A 19507-nucleotide genomic window follows, 5' to 3' on the forward strand; every position below is an offset into this window, starting at 1 on the left:
TTCTCTGCTATTTGTAATCTTTTAGCAAAACTCAGCTCCTGCTATTTATAATTTTCTCAATGGTGGGGTTAGTGAAAAAAACCTATGGAAGGGTCCCTTAAGCCATGAATCCTAAATCCATGCTGTCAGTACTGGCTGACGTTCAGGCCCTGGACAGCTTTTGAGGTACAGCAGCAGCAGCAGCTCCTGAGAAGCCAAAAATAGCCCAACAAACCCCCAAACACCACAACTCCTGCAGAAGCTGAGCTCAACGCATGAAGCTTTTCATCTGCCTGGAGTCAAGGACAGAACTCTCTGATAACAGAGCATTTTTTGTCCTAATGTTCCATGAGTGTGCTCCAGCACACGGGATTGATGTGGGGACACACCCCAGAGCCGTCATCGGTGCACTGGGGTTCATTAATTCCATGTCAATTAGCTCCATCTGTTAAACAAACCTAAGTCCTGACCACAGCAGAGGTGAAGGATAGGTTTACTCTTTCCAGAAGGAAAACAGGCAGTCTGTGGCCCAAGGAGATACTTTCAAATTGCTTGAAAATTCCATCCCAGTAGGGACAGTCACAGCTGCTCTAGTTGAAGTATTTTACAATGAGAATTCTTGCTCCTTTTTCCTGTTTTTTGTCATTACTCCTCCTGCATGAATTGCTGGGTAAATTAGGGTAATTAATTCAAGTGTTGTGTCTCTTTTCAAGTTTTAATTTATTACCTGGTTTCCTGAAACTGAATTACCAGAAATGCAGCTAAAAACTGAAAGAGAAAAATGAAAATATAGCTCAGATTCAATTTTTCCTGGTCCTCAAAATTACTGAACAATTAATAGGTGCCTCACTATAATGAATGCTGCTGATGTTTAAAGTGAATAGTTTAAGAATATTTGGCCAGCTACTTAACCTCAGGCACAGCATGTCAATGTGTAAATTTTCCAGATATACATGAAAACTTATACTTTTCATGTGCATTTAAATATATTTATTTTTGATGCTTAATTAAACAGATTTTTACAGGCCCTTCTAAGGGACCCAACCAAAATGTCCCTTTGTTTCTATTTATTACTGATTTCCACATACTTTCCAAAATCAGTGGCATATTTAATAATTCACTATGTGATCTTCAGAGAAAAGGGTCCTGAACACTGATAATTTACACATATTGTAAAAGATCTGGGGATTAAACTGCAATTCAGGGGTACACAAGTGTTGGGGGAACTACTGCTTTTTTTAGTCAAGCTCACAATTCCCTGTTTTGCTGGAGTAACAGCTAAAAATGTAGACTAGCAATGAATAAACTGCTTTTAATTTAATTTAAATTCTTTTAAAACTAATAGCTGGGCATGCTTATAAATACTGTTATGGATCTGAAGATAAATTCATCTCTGAACTGATTCTGAAGATTAATTTTCATTATATTTAACTTCTATTTCTCATTATATAAATGGAATTTCAGTCTGGAACAAAGCCAACTAGTTGGACTGCACTAAAAATGCTGACACATTACCGTAGCAGAATTCAACCACTGCACTTCAGCTTCCCCACCACATTCAGATTTTTCCAAGTGGTTTGGAGAATTTTAAGATAATGGCTGGTGCACAGCTCACACCATCTCACCAAGGTTAAAGAACTGCAAAACTAACAAAATGCTTTCAACAGAGAAATATATACATATGTTGGGGTGGGAAAAAAGTGAGAATACAGGCAACAAAACACCGAAATGTAGCAATTTTTTGGACTCCAAAACTCATGTGTACCAATATTTACAAATGCAAAGGTGATAAAGACCATTTGGCTGATTTAATGATCTTCTAGAAGAATTAGGCTGAAGACACCTCATACTGATTCATGTTCAATAAGCACGTAATTTTGATCAAAAGATGAGAAAAATTTTGTTCCCAAGACTCCCAACAATTAAAAAAATCACCACATAAAGGCAGAGTGCATTCACCCAGCAGCAGTTCTCCCCGTGCAATCTCTTGGTAAAAATCAATATTACTCTTCTTCCAAATTACCACAAATTTAATCTTTGCCTTGCTCAGATTTTATTGTTCAAGCTCATACAAATCTGATTCTCATTAGAGCTGGAGTTTGTATCTGCCTCTCACTGAAAAAGGTTGGTTTGGAGTCACAAGTTAAACTTGATCTTTGACCCTTTCCTTCTGCCTCATGTGTTTGGAGCCAGAGGAAGTGCAATGATACCCTTATCTACTGGACAATCATTAAGTCAGTTCATCTTAAAAACACAGAAATGCCCTTCTTCCAACCTCTAGCAAAGCACGCCATACCACACCAGCAGATCACTTTTCAGTAAGAACTCACTGCTTCAAATGACTGGCAAAAGTAATGAAATTCAACAAGCAATGCTTAAACAAAGAAGCACCTGGCATCATTCACATTAATGTGAGATATCAAAAATTATTTATTAAAATAAGTTATTTCAATGATTTAAAACAGTTTCTAAAAGAATATAACAATTTAACAATTGTTAACTTCAAAAATTTATGAATGTTTTCCCTCCTGGATTAAAAAAAATTAGCACACGCATTCAAACCTACTTTCATACTCAAACAGTTGCAACTGTGAAAAAGTTGCTACAGAGTCTGCCCCGAGGAAGAACTGATAGGTGAGGTCTTGAAGATAAGACACAGAATGCAAGAACCAAGAGGAGTTAGAACATAGCCTTCCCCACCACTTGCAAATCAGCAGGAGAGTCACTGCAGTATTTTCATTCTGCACACAGTGTAACATCATAGTCTGGGAAAAATTCTTACTGTAAAACAAAATGCATTTCCATAAACACTGATGGAGTGCCTCTTATAACTTCTGACATCATGCATGTGTGGAGAATGTGCACAGGACTTTTCAAAGGACGACAAAATGTGCTAATTCTTAAATATTTGCACAAGAGCAGCACAAGGAACTCACTCCTGTGTCCATCACACAGTGGCTGTGCTGTGTCAGGAATACACACAAGAATGAAGGAAGCCAAGACAAATGGCCAGTTGGGTTGGGTCTGCTCTGGAACTGAGCTTAAAAAGAATTCTGACAAGCAGAACAATCCAGACCTGGATAATGAAAATAAAACCAGCTCTATACAACAGTCTGGGTTACAGCTCCACCTCCCAAATCCACAGTTGATGAGATTTTTTTCTTTGTTTGAGTAGGGTTTACACCCATCTACTCCTTGAAGAGGTCAATCACAGCTGGGTACTGAAGAGATTTCAGACAGGATGAAAAAGCAGAGAATTGCCTTCAACTTTTCTCTGATTTTCAGTTGGGTGATTAGTAATTAATTTCTTTATAATAAAACATTTACAGAAGCCACCCCTTTGTGGGATACAGCATTATAACACTTTCATCTCTGAGACAATACTGTCTTTGCACAATAGCTGAAATCTCAAAGGGGTTTCTCAAGCCATCATCTGTGAATGCACAGTGGCATCAATTAAGTGCCTCTTGAAACAACAGAAGTCACAGCGTGGGGAGCAAGAGAAACTGAAAATTGCTGAGGCAGCTGCATCAGGCCATGAATCCCAAATCTGTGCAAGTCCTCTGTGATCAGAAGCACAGCTCTGTGTAAGCAGCATTTTGTGCCTCAGGCAGTCACTCCAAAAGCTAAACTCCTCTGCACATATTTGGAAGTTAAAGCTGGGAATATAGATAGCAAAACTCCACCCATGTAGAGATAAGACAACCAGGAATTTGATTATAACAACACAGCACTAGCACAAAGGACCAACACATATAGAAATTATGACAACTGCTGTTAAATATTCCATTGAAGCACTTTAGTTCTGCTCTGGCACGAAAATACACTTGCTAATCTAACAAGTATTCTCATCTGCAGCTCCATGTTCTTGATTTGACTAAAGGCACCAGGAGGATGCACCTCTGTATTTGTGCGCACTCTCATTCTTGGATTAGTTACATTTTGGGAAAACGGTCTACATTTACAGAACACTATCATTTGACTATCATCTACGTAGGATTGCAAGATTAAAAATTGACAGTTCATTTAAAAATTCATTTCTAAGCACATTAGCAGCTGAAAGGATTTGCAGAAATGATACTGTACAAAAGTAAGTGGTTCTCAGAATTTTAAATACCTTCCCTTTCTGCAAACAAACAGATATCTCCTACTGCATATCTTAGAACTTCTCCCAGTGCCTCGAGGCTGTGAACACAAGTTCACAGGAGCTATGAATAGAGGCTCACACATTGCTCCTTTCCTAAACCTTTAAAGAGAGTTCAGCAGAAAAAACACAACTACAGTCACAGAGGGTATTTGCTTTCAACAAAATTAACATATTATCTTGTTCTCGAAAATGTAACAGAAAACTTTTAATAAGAGACAATAGCTGCCCAAAATATTTTATACAGTATCAGCAGCACAATCTGCTGCCTTGAGGACTAACATACATGACATGACAGTGCTGGTGTAGAAGTGCTTGTACAGCATTTAATAAATTAAAAACTTACTACTAGTTCATCTTGAGGAGCCAGGTTGTTAAAGTGGTGTGATTCCACGCATGCAAATTGTTGTGACTGCCTTATCTTCAGCCTGTGTACACACATACAGGAGATGATTTATACTTGTACTTCAGCTACTGATAATGAGAAGTGAGGTCTATCCAACTACACATCCTCAAGTTTTAAAAATCTTGAATACACAGAAGCTCTGGCCTGCACAGAGGGTATGCTTTGTACAGAATATAAATTATTAGGTATTAAAACAGATTTTTTTAAGAAGAAGAAACTATAAAGGAAATCCGTATTTCCTCTTCCTCCTCTTCTTCCAGTCATTCCATCTGATGAAACCGTCGCTGAGTAGGATGACCAGGATAAATTCATCTCTTCCTGAACTGCACCGTAAAGCACACATCAAAGAATGACGGGCTCTAAGAGTAGAATTTGCTGTTACTAACTTTCTTCTCCTTTAATCTTAAGGGAAAAGAAAAGGAAAAAGTCAAGCTTAAAAGGAATTTCAGAGGAAAACAGTCTACCAAGTTCAGTGTACTTGGATACCAATGGCAAGCAATATATCAGCAATGAGCATTGCCATTTTTTTCCCTCAATAAATGGAAGCAAACAAGTGATTCATGCAGCTGTTCAGCACACACAATAAAGGGTAAGAATATTTAAAGTCTTGAGATCTACTCAAAACTTCCTCTTGGTACATGAAGCCTCTCTCTATCTCCCTCACATTCAGCCCAAAAGTGGAAGGCCAAGGAGAAGGAACCTTCCCCTAAGCTCTGGATAATGTACTGACACTGAACTGACAATGCTGTGCTGTTACAATTCAATACTGGCTTTATCTTTTGTGGTTTGTGTATCTGTTCCCACATATTTCATATGTGCATGACATTTCCAGGGACATAACTCTGATAGCACAGCAAGAATGAAGAGGTTTATTTATTTGTCTGTGTATACTTCCAGGCTTTCCTCCCAGAAAGCAGAAGAGAGGGATATAAAATCTCACAGGATTACAAGTGTCACTGTGATCACTGCAACTGAGATGTCACTGAGCACACATTCCACAGCTTCTGCTGGCCTCTAGTGGCTTGAGGCCCAGCCTGGCTTCTCTGCAGCCCTTCCTTGTTTCAGATGAGCTCATTCTACCCTCACAGCACTTTAGATGCTCCTTTTGATATATTTGAGGTTTCCTTACCATAAATCCTGTCTAGACAGAGCTGCCTTGGAAGGGAGAATGATCATCAACCCACCTGCGGTTGCAAGTCTCTTGATATATCTGTAGTTTGTGCTCATTCACGTTGAATTCTTTCAGTATAGCATCCCTGTTGGGATTCCTTAGGTTCATGTGGCTGTCATAGAGGAACAGCTGGTTATTAAGCTCCTCCTGGCGCTTCCGAAGTTGCCGACATGAGGAATAAAGCTCTTCTTCACTTTCCTTCAAAGGAATATTGGAAATCAAGGTAACTTGCAAAACACGTTCCCAAAATGACACAGAATCAACAGAGTTTGGGGGATTATTTTGTTTTCCTAACCACATTTTAATAGCTGCATAGAATGTTTGATGGGATGTTTCTGGAATGTTTCTGGAAACAAACTAACTTAGAAAGCACTAAAAAAACCCCTCAGCCCCACAGTCTGTCCAGCCATACCATCTTGACAGGGGCATCAGGGACGTTCTAGCACAGGTCACAAAATTTGTGTATCTAAACACTTCTATCAGAATATTTTTTCCTAATAGAGCATGTCAGTCTGTTGAGGGAAGAACAGAAAATAGTGTATCATGATGACTTATCAGATTATAATAATATTAAAAACACATTTTTTAAATGTTTCATTTTTGGCTCTTCCATCATATTTATGTATCATGTGACAAGGTGACAATCCTGGGGATTTTCTATTGAAATACAGACTAAAGATCAAAATACTGACTGGTAAATAGGACCCCTAACAGCAGCAAGTACCCAGACAGTCAAGAAAGACAGACAGATCCTGCATTTCTATGTAACTACAGCAATTCAGTACTTGCAGAGGAACTGAGTAAGTCTGAGTTTCAGTTGTAGCCCACAGTAGAAGGTCTCAAAATATTCCACAACTATAAAACAATCATCATGATTCCCTTTAGGACTTCAAATTATTTTAATACTTCAAAACTCTGGATGCAAAAGCTGCCTCTTTATAAAGTTACTAGTGGGGAATAGAACTAGCAGGACTGAAGTCTTAATTTTCACATCAGCAGCAAAACAAGATACTCCTTCTACAAGAAATGACATGCAATCGATAAATGTAATAAATCCAAACATTTTGAAAGGCAGCATACTAATAAGAATGCCTCTTTCTGCATTCAGTCCAGATCTAGGAAAATTGATAGCTTAGCAACACACCCAAGGGGTTTCAGTTACAGCAACATGATCCTTTCCTAAACCTTCTTTTTCCTCCTGAAACACATTCCTATGCAGGTACGGGTTGGAGCAACTGAAACAACCTCAGTGATATGCTACTGATTAATATTTTAAGAGTAATTTATTTAATTTTTGTTTGTAAAGGGGTAGGAAACTTTTTATTCCCAAATCACAAAGGAAATGCAGATTGTTAATTACCAATTTGCAGGTGTAGCCATCAAGAAGCATATATACTACTGTTACTTGTTGTAAATAAATGTATCCACAAAAGTACATTTAAGGATGTCCACTTCAATCTTTAAGTCAAGAACATATACACCATTGAGGCTGACTGTAGTCAGAAAAAGCTGAAGAAATACATACACTTTCTGAAGGAAGTAAATCAATTTTCAAGCAAATAAGACGTGCTTATAAATATAACAACCACCTCAGTACAGTACAATTTCTACAATATCAAAAAACCTGTTTAACTTGTACAGGAACTGCGTAAGGCCCCACATAATAATTCACAAATGTACATGCTTATGTCTACAATATTTTTGCTTTACTATTCCTAATAAACTCCACAGCCATCTGTAATTCCTCGCCATAATTTTGTATTTCATCTCCAAGAGCACACAGATGGGCTCTGTATATAAACAGGCCTGTTATTAAATGGTATCATTTTATGGAGGGTCATCACTTTTTAAAAGGAAGCAGAGAAACAGAGGCAGCTTTGATCTTTTCTGATGCTTCTTGAATGATCTGGCAAAAGTTCTAGAGTTGACAACTTTAGTAAGCCTGGGTCTGTTGCAGGCTGCCAAACAAAAGGAAGTTTTTGGAAGTTCTCCTGCCACTGCATTACCACCCAGAGACACCAGGCATTGTAAAAACACCAAGCTGAGCTGCATCTTCATTTGGCTTAACAAGCAGAAGGGGCTTCTAGAGTGTGAAATGTGCTACTGTCAAAGGAGTCAATGCTGACAGATTGGGGGACAGACTGCTGCTGTGAACAACACTGAGAGCTGCTCCTGCCCCAGGCAAATAATGATCTGGGTTCCTGAAGACAAGCCACAGCAGGAGGGATTTGCAATGCATCCACAAGTGATGTCCATGCTCAGCATTAGGCAATGGTGATTTTGTCGATTTTCTCAAAGGCAGCAAGCCCTAAAGCAGCAGTGTCCCAGGCCTCCTCTGTCAGACTCGAGTCCGTGAAATATTAACAATTTAAATATGAACAATTTAAATATTATCTTGAAAGGACATAGGTCTCCTGTTTACACACACACCACTGGGCTCAGCTTCTAGTCCTCTCCTGCTCTCAGAACCCCTGGCTGGCTCACAGAAGGAACCTACAGGAACCTACTACAGCTTTCAACACTGTCATTGCACACGCTGTCCTTTTACATCAGGTTTTATAAGGTGGCTTCGTACAAACCTCCACAAAGCATGTTTGAAAAAGGCTTCCACTCCTTTGGGAAAAACAGTGTGACTGAATTCAGAAATTCCCAGTTCAGTGTATGCAACTGCAGGCACAAATCCCTCCAGAGACATAATGACTTAAGAGTTCACAGAAGCTGATGTTTCAATCAGAAAAATAATGTACACTGGTGTGAAGTGCAGCATGGGCCTGAATGATTTGACAGACTACAAATAAGAAGTTGAACTTTTTTTTTTTCTCTGAATCAGAACAGTGCTGGAAAGCACCCTGAAACAGCCACTTCCCAGAAGCATCTTTGAACTTTCATCATATCACAAGTATATTTAAATTACATAATATATTATTGAGAAAGACTCTGAGAAATATCCTTCAAATCAACATGATACAGCAGCACCCTTGGAACACCAACAAACACTGTTCACAAATCAGCTGCTTTAATGCCTGCATTCATGAGCAAGGATGCATCATTTTTTTTTCCCTTATGTGTTTTAAAATACTACTACTTCAAGTAGGTGTTTAGAGAGGCTTAAAAGAAGCAGATTAGCAGTTCTTTAAGAACCAGATATGTCTTCTTGTTGGGTTGTTTATTTTAATGAAATAGTGGGAGAAATTACTATCTTCTATTGCTGAGGTGATTTCTTTTTTTATGTAGGACCTTTAAAAAAAAGATGATTCTATGAAGCCAAAGCTGATTTTAGCTAACTTTGCATGGCATCAGTCAGCTAACAAGGAAAGACAATGAGCATGCTGTTACAGCAAAAACTATTGGAGGTAATGAGGCTTTGTTTGTGCATTATTTCTTTTAACAACCGTGTAATCTGTCCACCCAGAGGGAGAGTAACTCAATTTGTGCTATTTGTCTTCCCCAGTACCTGCAGAAGAAATGCCTGACAACAGCACATCAGACACAGAACAGAAAACTGAATCCTCAGTTCCTGCTTTCCACAAAGAACTGATAACAGACACACTAAGTGCACAAAACAAACCCCAGTGGTCCTCACCAGAACTTGTTGCATCTCACAGTGCACCAGAAGCGAGGCCAGCTCTATATCTTCACTGTAGCCATTCTTGAGAGGAACTGACCTAAAACCTGGGGCAAGGGGAATGAAAACAAAGGGCAATTAGAGACCATCAAGGGGGAATTTGCACTCACAGAAATGGTGCACACTGTGAACATTCTTCAGTGTTCAAATGCTCCTCTGCTGAGAGCAGGGTCTGCTATGGCAGTTGGAGAGAAGCAAAAGACAAGACTAGCAAAATTGAGAAACACCTGATTTCACATGCTCTTGAAAACTAAAGCCAGAGGAAGGAGCTTCATCGAGGCAGGAGGGAGCCTGGCAGCAGAGTCTGGCACAGTACAATAATGCTTAACAGCACCTCATTTTAACCACTGATCTCACCTGATTTGATTCCTTTGATGGGAAAAGTGGCATGTGCTAAGAAGTTGGGATCACTGAACATATCCTCCTCATAAACAACAAAGCGCAGGAACGCCAGATTTGGGTCGTAAATTTCAAATTTCACTTGCTCTGCATAAGGTGCCCAAGTTGGATTAAGGCCATTGTCATCTGCAATGAAAAGGAAACATTTGCAGGATGAAGCAATAATTTCACTTCATTCACATATGGGTATGTATCCCAGGACATTTTCTAGGCATACAGAAGCCCAAAAATCCTATTTACCATCTGTCTTATGTTGTAACCTTGCTTCAGAAAGTTTGTATTTGTTTACTTGGTGGGAGAACTAGGAGGAAACTTGGCAGGGAAGAAAATCCATGAAGAAAAGCTATTATTTGTATTCGTACATGGACATGTATTTGTAAAGAGAAAAAAGAAAGCTAATTAATTTCTCATATAAGCCTCACGCTCCATATCCAAGAGAAAGCAGGAAAAAAGCACTAGGAAGATTAATGTACCTTGGCCCAATTTTTGTAGTCATGTACAGAACACCAAGATTTGCTATATGTGACACAACCAGGAAGCTCGCTCTCTAAAGTCTTGGTCACTTCCCACAGAAAGTTTAAATCATAATCATCTTCTCTGAAGTACCGAGGAGCCACAATGCACATTCTGTTTCTGATTCTGTGTTTATTTTCCACTGGTATCACTGGTTTGGACAATCAGAACCAAAGCCTGTTTTTCACCAGAGGAACACTGTTGCATCCAGAAATACTAAATGGTGAAATATGAAGTGGCTGAAATATTGTCCCATTTCAGTACTCTTTAAGTTCATGTAAACACAAACAAATTCCTTATCCAGAACTCCCCAGGACTGAGCTTTGGTCAGACTTCTAATGCATTGCAAGTTACTCTGTTTTACAGCCCTATACACCCAAGCTGTCTCCAAGGGAGTGCCAGTCTTAGAACCTCCGTTTAAATAAACACAGTCTGGATCTCACAGTAGTAACTCCCCATTTGGGCCAGACTTTTGGGAACTGACTAGCACTGTTGGAGGCACTCTCAAGACAGTAATACTTTAAAATATGCAAATACACAAAACTTATGCTTGGGCAACAACATAACAGAATGGGACTTTTTTCCCCCAAACTATAACAGTACTGTTTTTCCTAAATTTGATATACAATGAAGTTTCTCAAATTAACAGGGCCCGAGATAAGCAAGAGAACAAGCCTTTGTGACTCATCAGTCCAGAGCTACAGTTAACTTACTCCCCCTATAGTGCTCATCCTCTGCTCACGTTGTTTAAGTACCCTGGAAGTACAACCATATCCCAGCAACACAGAAACCCAGATACTCACTCACAACTGTTGTCTTGAATTTGTTGTTATCGTATTCAGCCCCACAAATCTCAACCTCTACAAAGGGACAGGCGATGCTTCTACCAAGTTTAGGGAGATGACGAGCACCTAAAACCTGCAAAAGCAACTGTAAATTATAACCACCTCCCAAGGAAACTTGGAATCATTGTTGCTGAACAGAAGTAGCCTACAGAACGAGAGGGGGGAAAAAATCCAGAACATGGAAAAGTACACATTCTCTCTCTTGAATATGTTTGCATGTATTATCTGTGCCACCAATAACAATACCTTCCATAGTCTGGGTAACTCAATGATTTTCATTGTGGAAAAAAAAGGCACTGTAGCTGACATTCATTACACACAGTGTGCAGCTCCAGGCCAGGCCTGTAGCACAAGTTTTGTTATCTTTCTTCTCTCTTTATTACATACCCATTTCAAGACATTTCTGCTTTGAATTCACAGGCCGTTTACCTCATCTTTAAACTGTAGTGAAGAGTTTCCTCTTTCTCAGAAAACATACTGTGAAAGGACATGTCTTACTGCACAGCAACTGAGAACAGAAACAAGTCCAACCCTGTCTGGCACCCAGTCAAGATGGCAAAACTTTCCAATGATAAACTCATCTCTTGAAGAAAAATGAGAATGACATTCAGATTAAGTCATAGTGGATTAAATATGATGAAGTGGGGGTCAGTTTATTAGGTTTTCTGTTTAGTTTCTACATGTCATTATAAATATCTTTCTTTCACACTCAAAATCCCTAAACTAGTTAGTCTGCTGCTAATCAATCTCCAGTAGGACACTGCTACTAAGAACCCATTTGATTGGAAATTCAAGTGAGTTCATTTGATGTTTTTATTAGAAATTACACAAAATCATCCCAGGATTGTGGTTTCAGTCCTATAGCATGTTCTTCATTAGCATGATAAAGACATGTATTTCTTTTCAGGAACCAGTGAAGTTACTTTTATTCTCACACACACTGACATTTAAAAACAGTATTTTGACAATCTGTCAGATCTTGCTCTGAAACATAATAGCTTTATTTTTAGTTTTATAGATATTTATGACTTGTAAAAAAGCATAATTTACAAAAGAGATTTACCCTCACTGTCATAATCATCTGCAATTTCCTCTTGGAGTCATTTGGCATTGGGTCATACTCCTCATTTCTCATGCTTTCCGGCTGCAGCACATAGCCAGTGTGTCCATTCAAGGAAAACAAGGCATGGTTCAATTGCATGTATTTATCTGGGGAGAGAGTTAAACAGTCACAACACAAGATCCCCTGGAATAAAGCTAAGGAAATACCAGATTAACAGCTCCTCTCTGCAATTCTTTCTGGTCAGCACTTTACCAGAAAGAGCTGGAACGGTGGGAGACTTGCTTCCTTCAGTAACTGAATCTGACAGGCCATTTCTCACCAATTTTAATCCCAAAAAACCCCATCTCCATCCCCAATTAGCTTCCTATCAATGTGTCACAAACTAGCTGGCCCTCACCAGGAAGTGGAATACAGCCTTCCCTGTGGCTGCACAACCATTCATCCACCTGAAACTCACCGTAAACATGTCTCCTTGCTTATCACAAAGAGATCGAGGTGAAATAAATCTTTCAGGGTTTGGGGGCAGTTAGGCTCAGAGACAGGGCTTTTGGAGATCTGTTTCTGGGGCCCAGCTTTGGATGGCAACCCACACATTAAAAAGCAAACTAAACACCCTTTCTTGCAGGAAGTCCAAATAAATAGGATGGTGATTAGAAAGGCAGAAGAGCCAGAAAAGGGCTCATTTATAGTGAAATGGAAGATGCATTAGATCCTTTTTCATAGGGAAAATTACCTGGAGTTTGGAAGTTAAGAGCCACCATCTGGGAGCCACAAAGCCAGAGGCGAAACGGGTCATAGTTGGATGAGTCAACCCTCTGTCCTTTGGGATAGACGCGAGTCAAACCCTTCAGGTTGTACTTCAACAGCTCCAGTGGCTTTTGCTTAACGATGCTCTCTGCCTTGGTTTCCACAAAAGAACGGATTTCTCTGAAATCAGGATTGTCTACACAGGGATGGGAGGAAGAACAGTGGTTACCAAAGGAAGAAAGATGTTGACAGTTATACTGTATTTTTACCAACACTTTGTTTTACTTTGTTTTGCCTTGTCCTTTAATGCAATAATTGGCACAGTTTTCACGCAGACACGGCAAATTGGTTGAAAATCAAGGCTGAAAGTTAAAATTGCCTGCCTGCCACACGCTTTACAGAAGGGCAGATAAGAGCCTGTAGTCATGTTCTCATCTCATTGCTAATAATGTACTTCTGATCACTATAACACATATTTAAATGAGACATCTTTTCCTAGGTTTAAATGGGGAGAAGAAAGGGTGAGCCAGGGTTAGCCAATGCCTCAAACAATGACTATAATTATAATGTCTTAAATGCAGTGACAGCTTATTAAAAACATTTGCAAAGAAACTTAAAGAAAAAGGGCACGCTTGTTGGCTTCTCCAGTAGCAATGACAAAAAACTGGAATAAAAAGTACGTATTTCAGTGTCACAATCCACAGCTGCACTTACAGAGGCCCAGTTATATTATGAAGCCATACATCATTCCAACAGCTTAGTCCTGGCAAACATGTTCTTACAGTAAAATTTAAAAATGCACAGTAAACCTATTTATGAAGGTTTTTTACAAACAAATCACAAGTGTTCAGCCAGAGATTTTAGTCTCAAAAAAGTCAATTGAGATGTAACTAGTGAGCTTCCCCATGGAATATACATCTGAGAGGGTGCCTCTAGTTAACTAATTAAAATTTGTGAGAGTTCTTTTGTGATAGATGAACAGCACCAAGTTCCCTGGTGTACAGCTTCAAAGTGCTATTGAAAACTGCCTAGGTGAGGCAGAACTTTGTTTTCCAGTAGGATAGATTGTATCTTCAGACCTAAAATCCCAACTAACATCTGTAAAGATAGTAGGAAGGGTAAAATTCCAATGTAACATCAAAGGCAATACCTAAATTGTCCTTGGTTTTGCTTGTTGGCTTGCAGTAGATTACCAGATCAGATAATTCAATAGCAATTAACTGATTCTTTTCCCAGTATTTCCTCCTGTTCTCCTGGAAAACATAACAAAGTTTTAGATGATAGGCACACTGAGTATTATGGCACAGTAGTTCCAGGGTGCACTCTAATGAATGCCTTCTCTGGTGCCCAGATTCCTACCTGATACCTTACACACTTGCACAGATGTAATGGCCTTTCAGATCCAAGTCAGAGAACAGGCAATAAGCAAACAGTGAGGTTTAGCTGGGAAGTACTTTTGGGTTTTTTTTGGTGGGGAGAAAGGTGGTGTTCGGGGTTTTTACAAGCAAGGGTTTCAGTTCTTCCCTGATCAGTCTTGCTCAGAATCCTGGCAACATTTTTTTTTTCTTTTAATGTGGCTCTACTCAATTCAATTTTAGTTACATTCTTAACCCTATACCTCATATAAATGCAAATGTATGCAGAAAAAATGCAAAGGGTAGTGAAGTGTCTCTGTATCTATTTATAATCCTTGGCAGAACTTAAGTCTTGTTAGTAACTCCCAAACAGTGAAATTCAAACCCTCTGTGCATCATTCTTATGTTGTTTTCTATTTGTGCACCAAACCCATCATGTTCTGTAAGAAAATCATGTGCAATCTTGTTGAAATCCCCACTACTAAACCCACTCTCTACTTCCACGTTTGCAAGCACCTGCTCTGTGGAAGCTGAGCAATGTTCCCTGCCAGCAGAGACTGGGAACTGCTGAAAGCAGAAAGACATGTCCTGAGTGGAGACATTTGGGCTGGAGGCTTTTCAGGCATAAGAAGCAGCTACAGAATAAAACATGTTAGAAGAGTCCCATACTGAACAGTGATTAGCTTTGGCACAAAAGATCATGAAGCAGCAGCAATCAGGAAGCCTTCTAAAAGAATTCCCTCAACAAGACAAACATAAAAGGAATGAAAATCAGAACTAGGGAGCCATGAGTTTCCAGAATATCTCACTGAACCCAGGATTATACATTGAAGTCTAAGAAAGACAAAGAGGAATACAGTTTTTAGACTTGGAAATAACCTTCAGAAAAAGCTGTACAAACCTCATTGTACTTAGTGATCCACCACAGTTCCCAGACATTGCTCAACAGTAACCAGAGCTCCAAGCAGTAAAAGATCACTTTTAGGTGGCATGAGCTCCTCTCTAGACAGAAACCTCTAGTGATAACCAAGCAGGAGAGCAAGGAACAACCACCCCGGGGAGCATGGCAAGTATCAGTACTGAGCAGAGATTACAAGATACACGAAGCTTAGTTTTATTTTTTGTACATAACAGACATTGCCCAAAACCAAACTCATTAATAAATCCCCCTGTATCACATTGCAGCAGAGTCTTAACTCACTGTGCTTTTTCCTTCCCAAAATTCAGCCTGTTAACTGTACTGACAACAAGGGCCTTGCCTCATCTTCATCCCCTCCCCATGCTGCAGTCAGTCTATCATGTGAACTTTGTAGAGGCCACGCTGTGAGAAAGGCCTCCCAAGTGACAGAAATGAGTTTTAAAGCATCTTTGAACACAGACTGTTTAATACTTCTCCAACTGTACAGAGAGAGAAAAAGCTGCCAGGTTCCTGAAGAGCCATTGTTGTAGCATAAAAAACATTCGATTTGGAGACACTTCTTTTAGGTCATGTTTCTCTTTTTCTCATTTTTATTTCTAAATGAAAGCCTGGCACAAGAACTGTATCTCTCCTCCCCCAACAATAGGTCAACAGCTCCTGTTGCTTCTCCCCTTGCTGTATTTACAGTCCTCTGCTTGAGACATCAACTTGTCTGCTATAAATAGGATCAGGACAACCCTCAGAGCACTTCCATTCCACATGACAGATAAACAGCATGAGCCAACGTGATACTGAAACACATTTTCCATCAACCATATCACCCACTTAACAATAAAAGGTGAATAAAAGCAATATTAAAAAAAAGTATCCTTAAGAACAGCCAAAGTAAGGACTTTTTGGTCAAGTCAGAGACTTCTTAAATACTAGAAAGGATTACAGGGAGGTAAATTAGTACATCAGAGCAGGAAAAGCAAGTCCTGAAGAATGTCTTTAAGTGGCAGTAGAGGGACATAGAAGTTAAATTTAGGCAGAATCCTTCAATTTTTAGGCAAGTTTTTGGAAATACTACTATTGAAGAACAGGGAAACCCAGAATGTGGTTATTAGTTACAAACAAAGTATTAGCCAAACAATTCTCTATCAGTGCCACTGCATTCACTGGAAAATAGTTAGCAAAGAGGAGGAGTTTAGAGAATGGCAGCTCAGATTTCACACATTCTCACTGGTGGATTCACAGCTCTGAAAAGAACAGTCTGATATCGGAGCTTCTGCTGCTTAACACTGGGATGAACCAGTGTGACCAGCTGTAAAATTGCAGTGGTATCTACTCTGGCCTAGCAAGCCCACTTCACTGAGGGGCAGGGTGCATCACAGACAGTACTCTGCTGGAAAACTCCTGTTAACATCAATTTATGTAAAATGCTAATTCACCTACCATTCCCCAGAGAGGTTATGGAACAAGAATCACAGCATCAATAAAATAAACAGACAACAGCACTATGCAAGAGGGTCAAGGACCATGTGAGAGCAACATATAGCAGTAGAGGGCAGGTAAAGACAAAACCTATTGTAAATTTATAGCAGTACATTATTTAAAACAACAACAGATAAATTTGTAGCAATACCTCTTCTGCTGTTTTCCAAGTGATCTCACGGATACTTTGGTACCATTCAAAGAGTTCTTCTACTTTATCAGTTGCAAACTCAACACATGGATCCTCTGGATTCTTAGGTTCCAGAATGAAGACAAAAGGCTTTTTGTGTTTTCCTTGCGGCATTTTCACTATTAGGTAAAACCATAGCAAGAAATTTATACTGAAATCCAACAGCTCTTTTTCTAAGCTGCCATTGTTGATTTATTGCAGCAGATACTGTTAGGAAGTTTCAACATATTAGTTGTACTGGCTATATTAATACAAGTAGGTGTTTGGGGGGCTTGATTTGGTCTTTTTAAAATCCCTCCTGATAAACATAAAAGAGTCTACTCAACAGAGAAAGGTCGGGTGTCCATATATAAGCACCAGAAAATACATACCAACATTGTATGTATTGAGCACCAGAATGCCACGACACAGAGAGCCCAGTGGGTTGTCCTCAATGATCTGAAAAACATGAGTTAAATCTGACCCTAAATCTCTTGAGTGAACATGCACAGGACATTAACAAATAATAAATGTGCACCATTAAATCTAATCTCAGCTTTACTGAAAGCATGTCCACTATGATGTTTGAAAGCCTGTGTTTAAAAGCCTGTTTTCATATCTAAAAAACACACGAGGATTTCTTCAGTGAGAGCAGTCAAAACAAGATTACTTTGTAGTAGCTTCTGTCCTGACACAACTGTTCATTTTTTAAGTCTGCTTAAGGTTACAGTAACCAGGGGGCAGGAAATGTAATACTTGTGGTTTTCTACAAAGACTTCTAGAAAATCATTGGAAGTGCTTCAGAAGAACAAAAGAATTCAATGTTTTATTTTTAAAATTCAAAAATGTCAAAACTTATTACTGTGGAGTTCTGTTTTCTTTTGTTCAAGAGCTCTTTGTCCAAGACACGGGACCATATTTTTTAGATTCTTTTGACAAACAGGATTGGGTTAGCTATGCATAAAAACCCTATAATGAAGAGTAAAATGACAAGTAAGGTGTGTTTGGACATATAATTTTCTTATTTGCAAATATTAAGACAGTGACTATAAAGGAAAACTAGTTAAGTTTCAGGCATGTTATTGTTTAGCCAAACTATGAAAAATCTAAACTGTTTATGATTTTTTATGAGCAGGAAACAACCAGAATCTCCTAAAACCTCACCAATTCAGCTATCATAGAATCACAGATACCTAGGGGTCCCTTCCAACTCATGATATTCTATCTCCTTAAATAGCTTTCAGCATGGGATGCCCTGAAAAAAATATTCAGCAGCAGAGAACAATGAAAAATGCATTCATTCCTCTATTCTGTGCTCTCTCAAACACAGCACACAGAGCTGTGAGTGTATAAACCAGACTTCCACTTCCAGCAGATAGCCAAGGAAATGTAGTGTTCAAACCGTAACCCTCACCTGATTTTCAAGCTCAGCAGAGCTATCAGATGACAGATCTTCAACATAATTAGATGGAAAATAATGTTGGACTTTTTCTCCATAATCCCCCTTCCACCTGAATTTAAACAGAAAAGTAGACAGAATGAAAAAAAAAAAAAAGTTAAAGAGCTTCAACAGGCCATTAATGAAGCAATAATCCCCAAGAAATTGGTCATTAATACCCCACACTAGATTGTCTAGCTGGCTATCACCAAAATATAAATGATGAAGTAGCTAAAAGCTCTAACAAAGTGATCATTAACTATAGTAACAGATGATTTCAGAGGAATTACAGTTACTGTAAACTGCAATTAATGACTTAAGAGGCTTTTTCCCCCTCCAGTACTAAAAATACTATTATGTGGTTGATTACCCTGTAGAAACTACAGGGAAACATTAGATTCCCAAGCTTTCCAAGCAATTTACAAGCCAGCTAAAAAAGAAAACCTGTTATGAAAGGAGACTGTACAGAGCACTAAAAAAGGTGGGTTTGATTCCTGAAAAATGCTTAGCAGAGCAAGGACAGAAGCAGAGCAATGATTGCAATGATAAGAGATGCATGACTTCCCAGAACACACACATGTCCAGGAAGGGTAGATGGGAAAAATACTGGATAGTATGGGAAAAATACTGGATAGTATGGGAAAAATACTGGATATACCAGGCTATGAAGGTTCTGCAGGCTGAGGTTATTGCTGCGGGGTAGAAAAATGAAAAAGACATGAAAGGAGAATTGAAGATGAGGGGATTTTGTGTTTGGGGTTTTTTTTTTAATACACTGGCATTAAGATTTATAAGGGCACAGTTAATAAGCAGCAATCAGACAACAGGCAGTTTTTAAAAACTACTACTCAAAGTTCATTTTTTCCTCCATCTAGTAAGTCACCAGAAGTTCTCCCAAGAGGAATCTTTGTCCTTACCAGCCTCCAGTTTCCTTTGTGACATTATGAATTAAAGCTCCTCGAGAGAAGCTCAATTCATCACTCCTTTTGGCTCTGTAGTCATACAAGGCTTTCACTGTTCTCTGAGGCTTTAAGAGAAACAGAGCAAAGGGGTCATCTGGGGGGACAGGTCATAAAATAATCAATAATGCAATCTTAAAAAAAAAAATACAGAGGATTGGATTATTTTTTGTTGTGGTTATGAAGCTTAGAAAACAAAATACTGAAGTTCCAGAGTGACATCTATTGGTGGAAGCAAGTGATGCTACTTTGGTATTCTTCAACTATCATCTTGGAAAAGAAGGAAAAATAAAAAAAATTTC

At 39.0% G+C, this 19507-nt stretch overlaps 1 protein-coding gene across 3 annotated transcripts in view; it reads right to left on the bottom strand.

The window, feature by feature from the left end:
• Positions 1 to 2391: 2391 nt before the first annotated feature.
• The window catches only part of PLCG2 (phospholipase C gamma 2), a 56801-nt gene continuing 39685 nt past the window's right edge, over positions 2392 to 19507 (bottom strand). For all 3 annotated transcript variants that reach the window (XM_039558366.1, XM_019288298.3, XM_019288299.3), the window contains 12 exons: positions 19164 to 19273; positions 18223 to 18319; positions 17201 to 17267; positions 16791 to 16948; positions 14043 to 14145; positions 12879 to 13088; positions 12146 to 12291; positions 11041 to 11155; positions 9683 to 9850; positions 9284 to 9372; positions 5714 to 5898; positions 2392 to 4931 (listed from right to left, as the gene is read on the bottom strand). In XM_039558366.1, coding sequence (XP_039414300.1) covers positions 4889 to 4931; positions 5714 to 5898; positions 9284 to 9372; positions 9683 to 9850; positions 11041 to 11155; positions 12146 to 12291; positions 12879 to 13088; positions 14043 to 14145; positions 16791 to 16948; positions 17201 to 17267; positions 18223 to 18319; positions 19164 to 19273 — 1491 coding nt within the window. In that variant the 3' untranslated portion in view covers positions 2392 to 4888. The remainder of the gene's footprint in view (positions 4932 to 5713; positions 5899 to 9283; positions 9373 to 9682; positions 9851 to 11040; positions 11156 to 12145; positions 12292 to 12878; positions 13089 to 14042; positions 14146 to 16790; positions 16949 to 17200; positions 17268 to 18222; positions 18320 to 19163; positions 19274 to 19507) is intronic.

Source organism: Corvus cornix, chromosome 11 (genome assembly GCF_000738735.6).
Source record: "Corvus cornix cornix isolate S_Up_H32 chromosome 11, ASM73873v5, whole genome shotgun sequence".
Taxonomy (NCBI): Eukaryota; Metazoa; Chordata; class Aves; order Passeriformes; family Corvidae; genus Corvus; species Corvus cornix.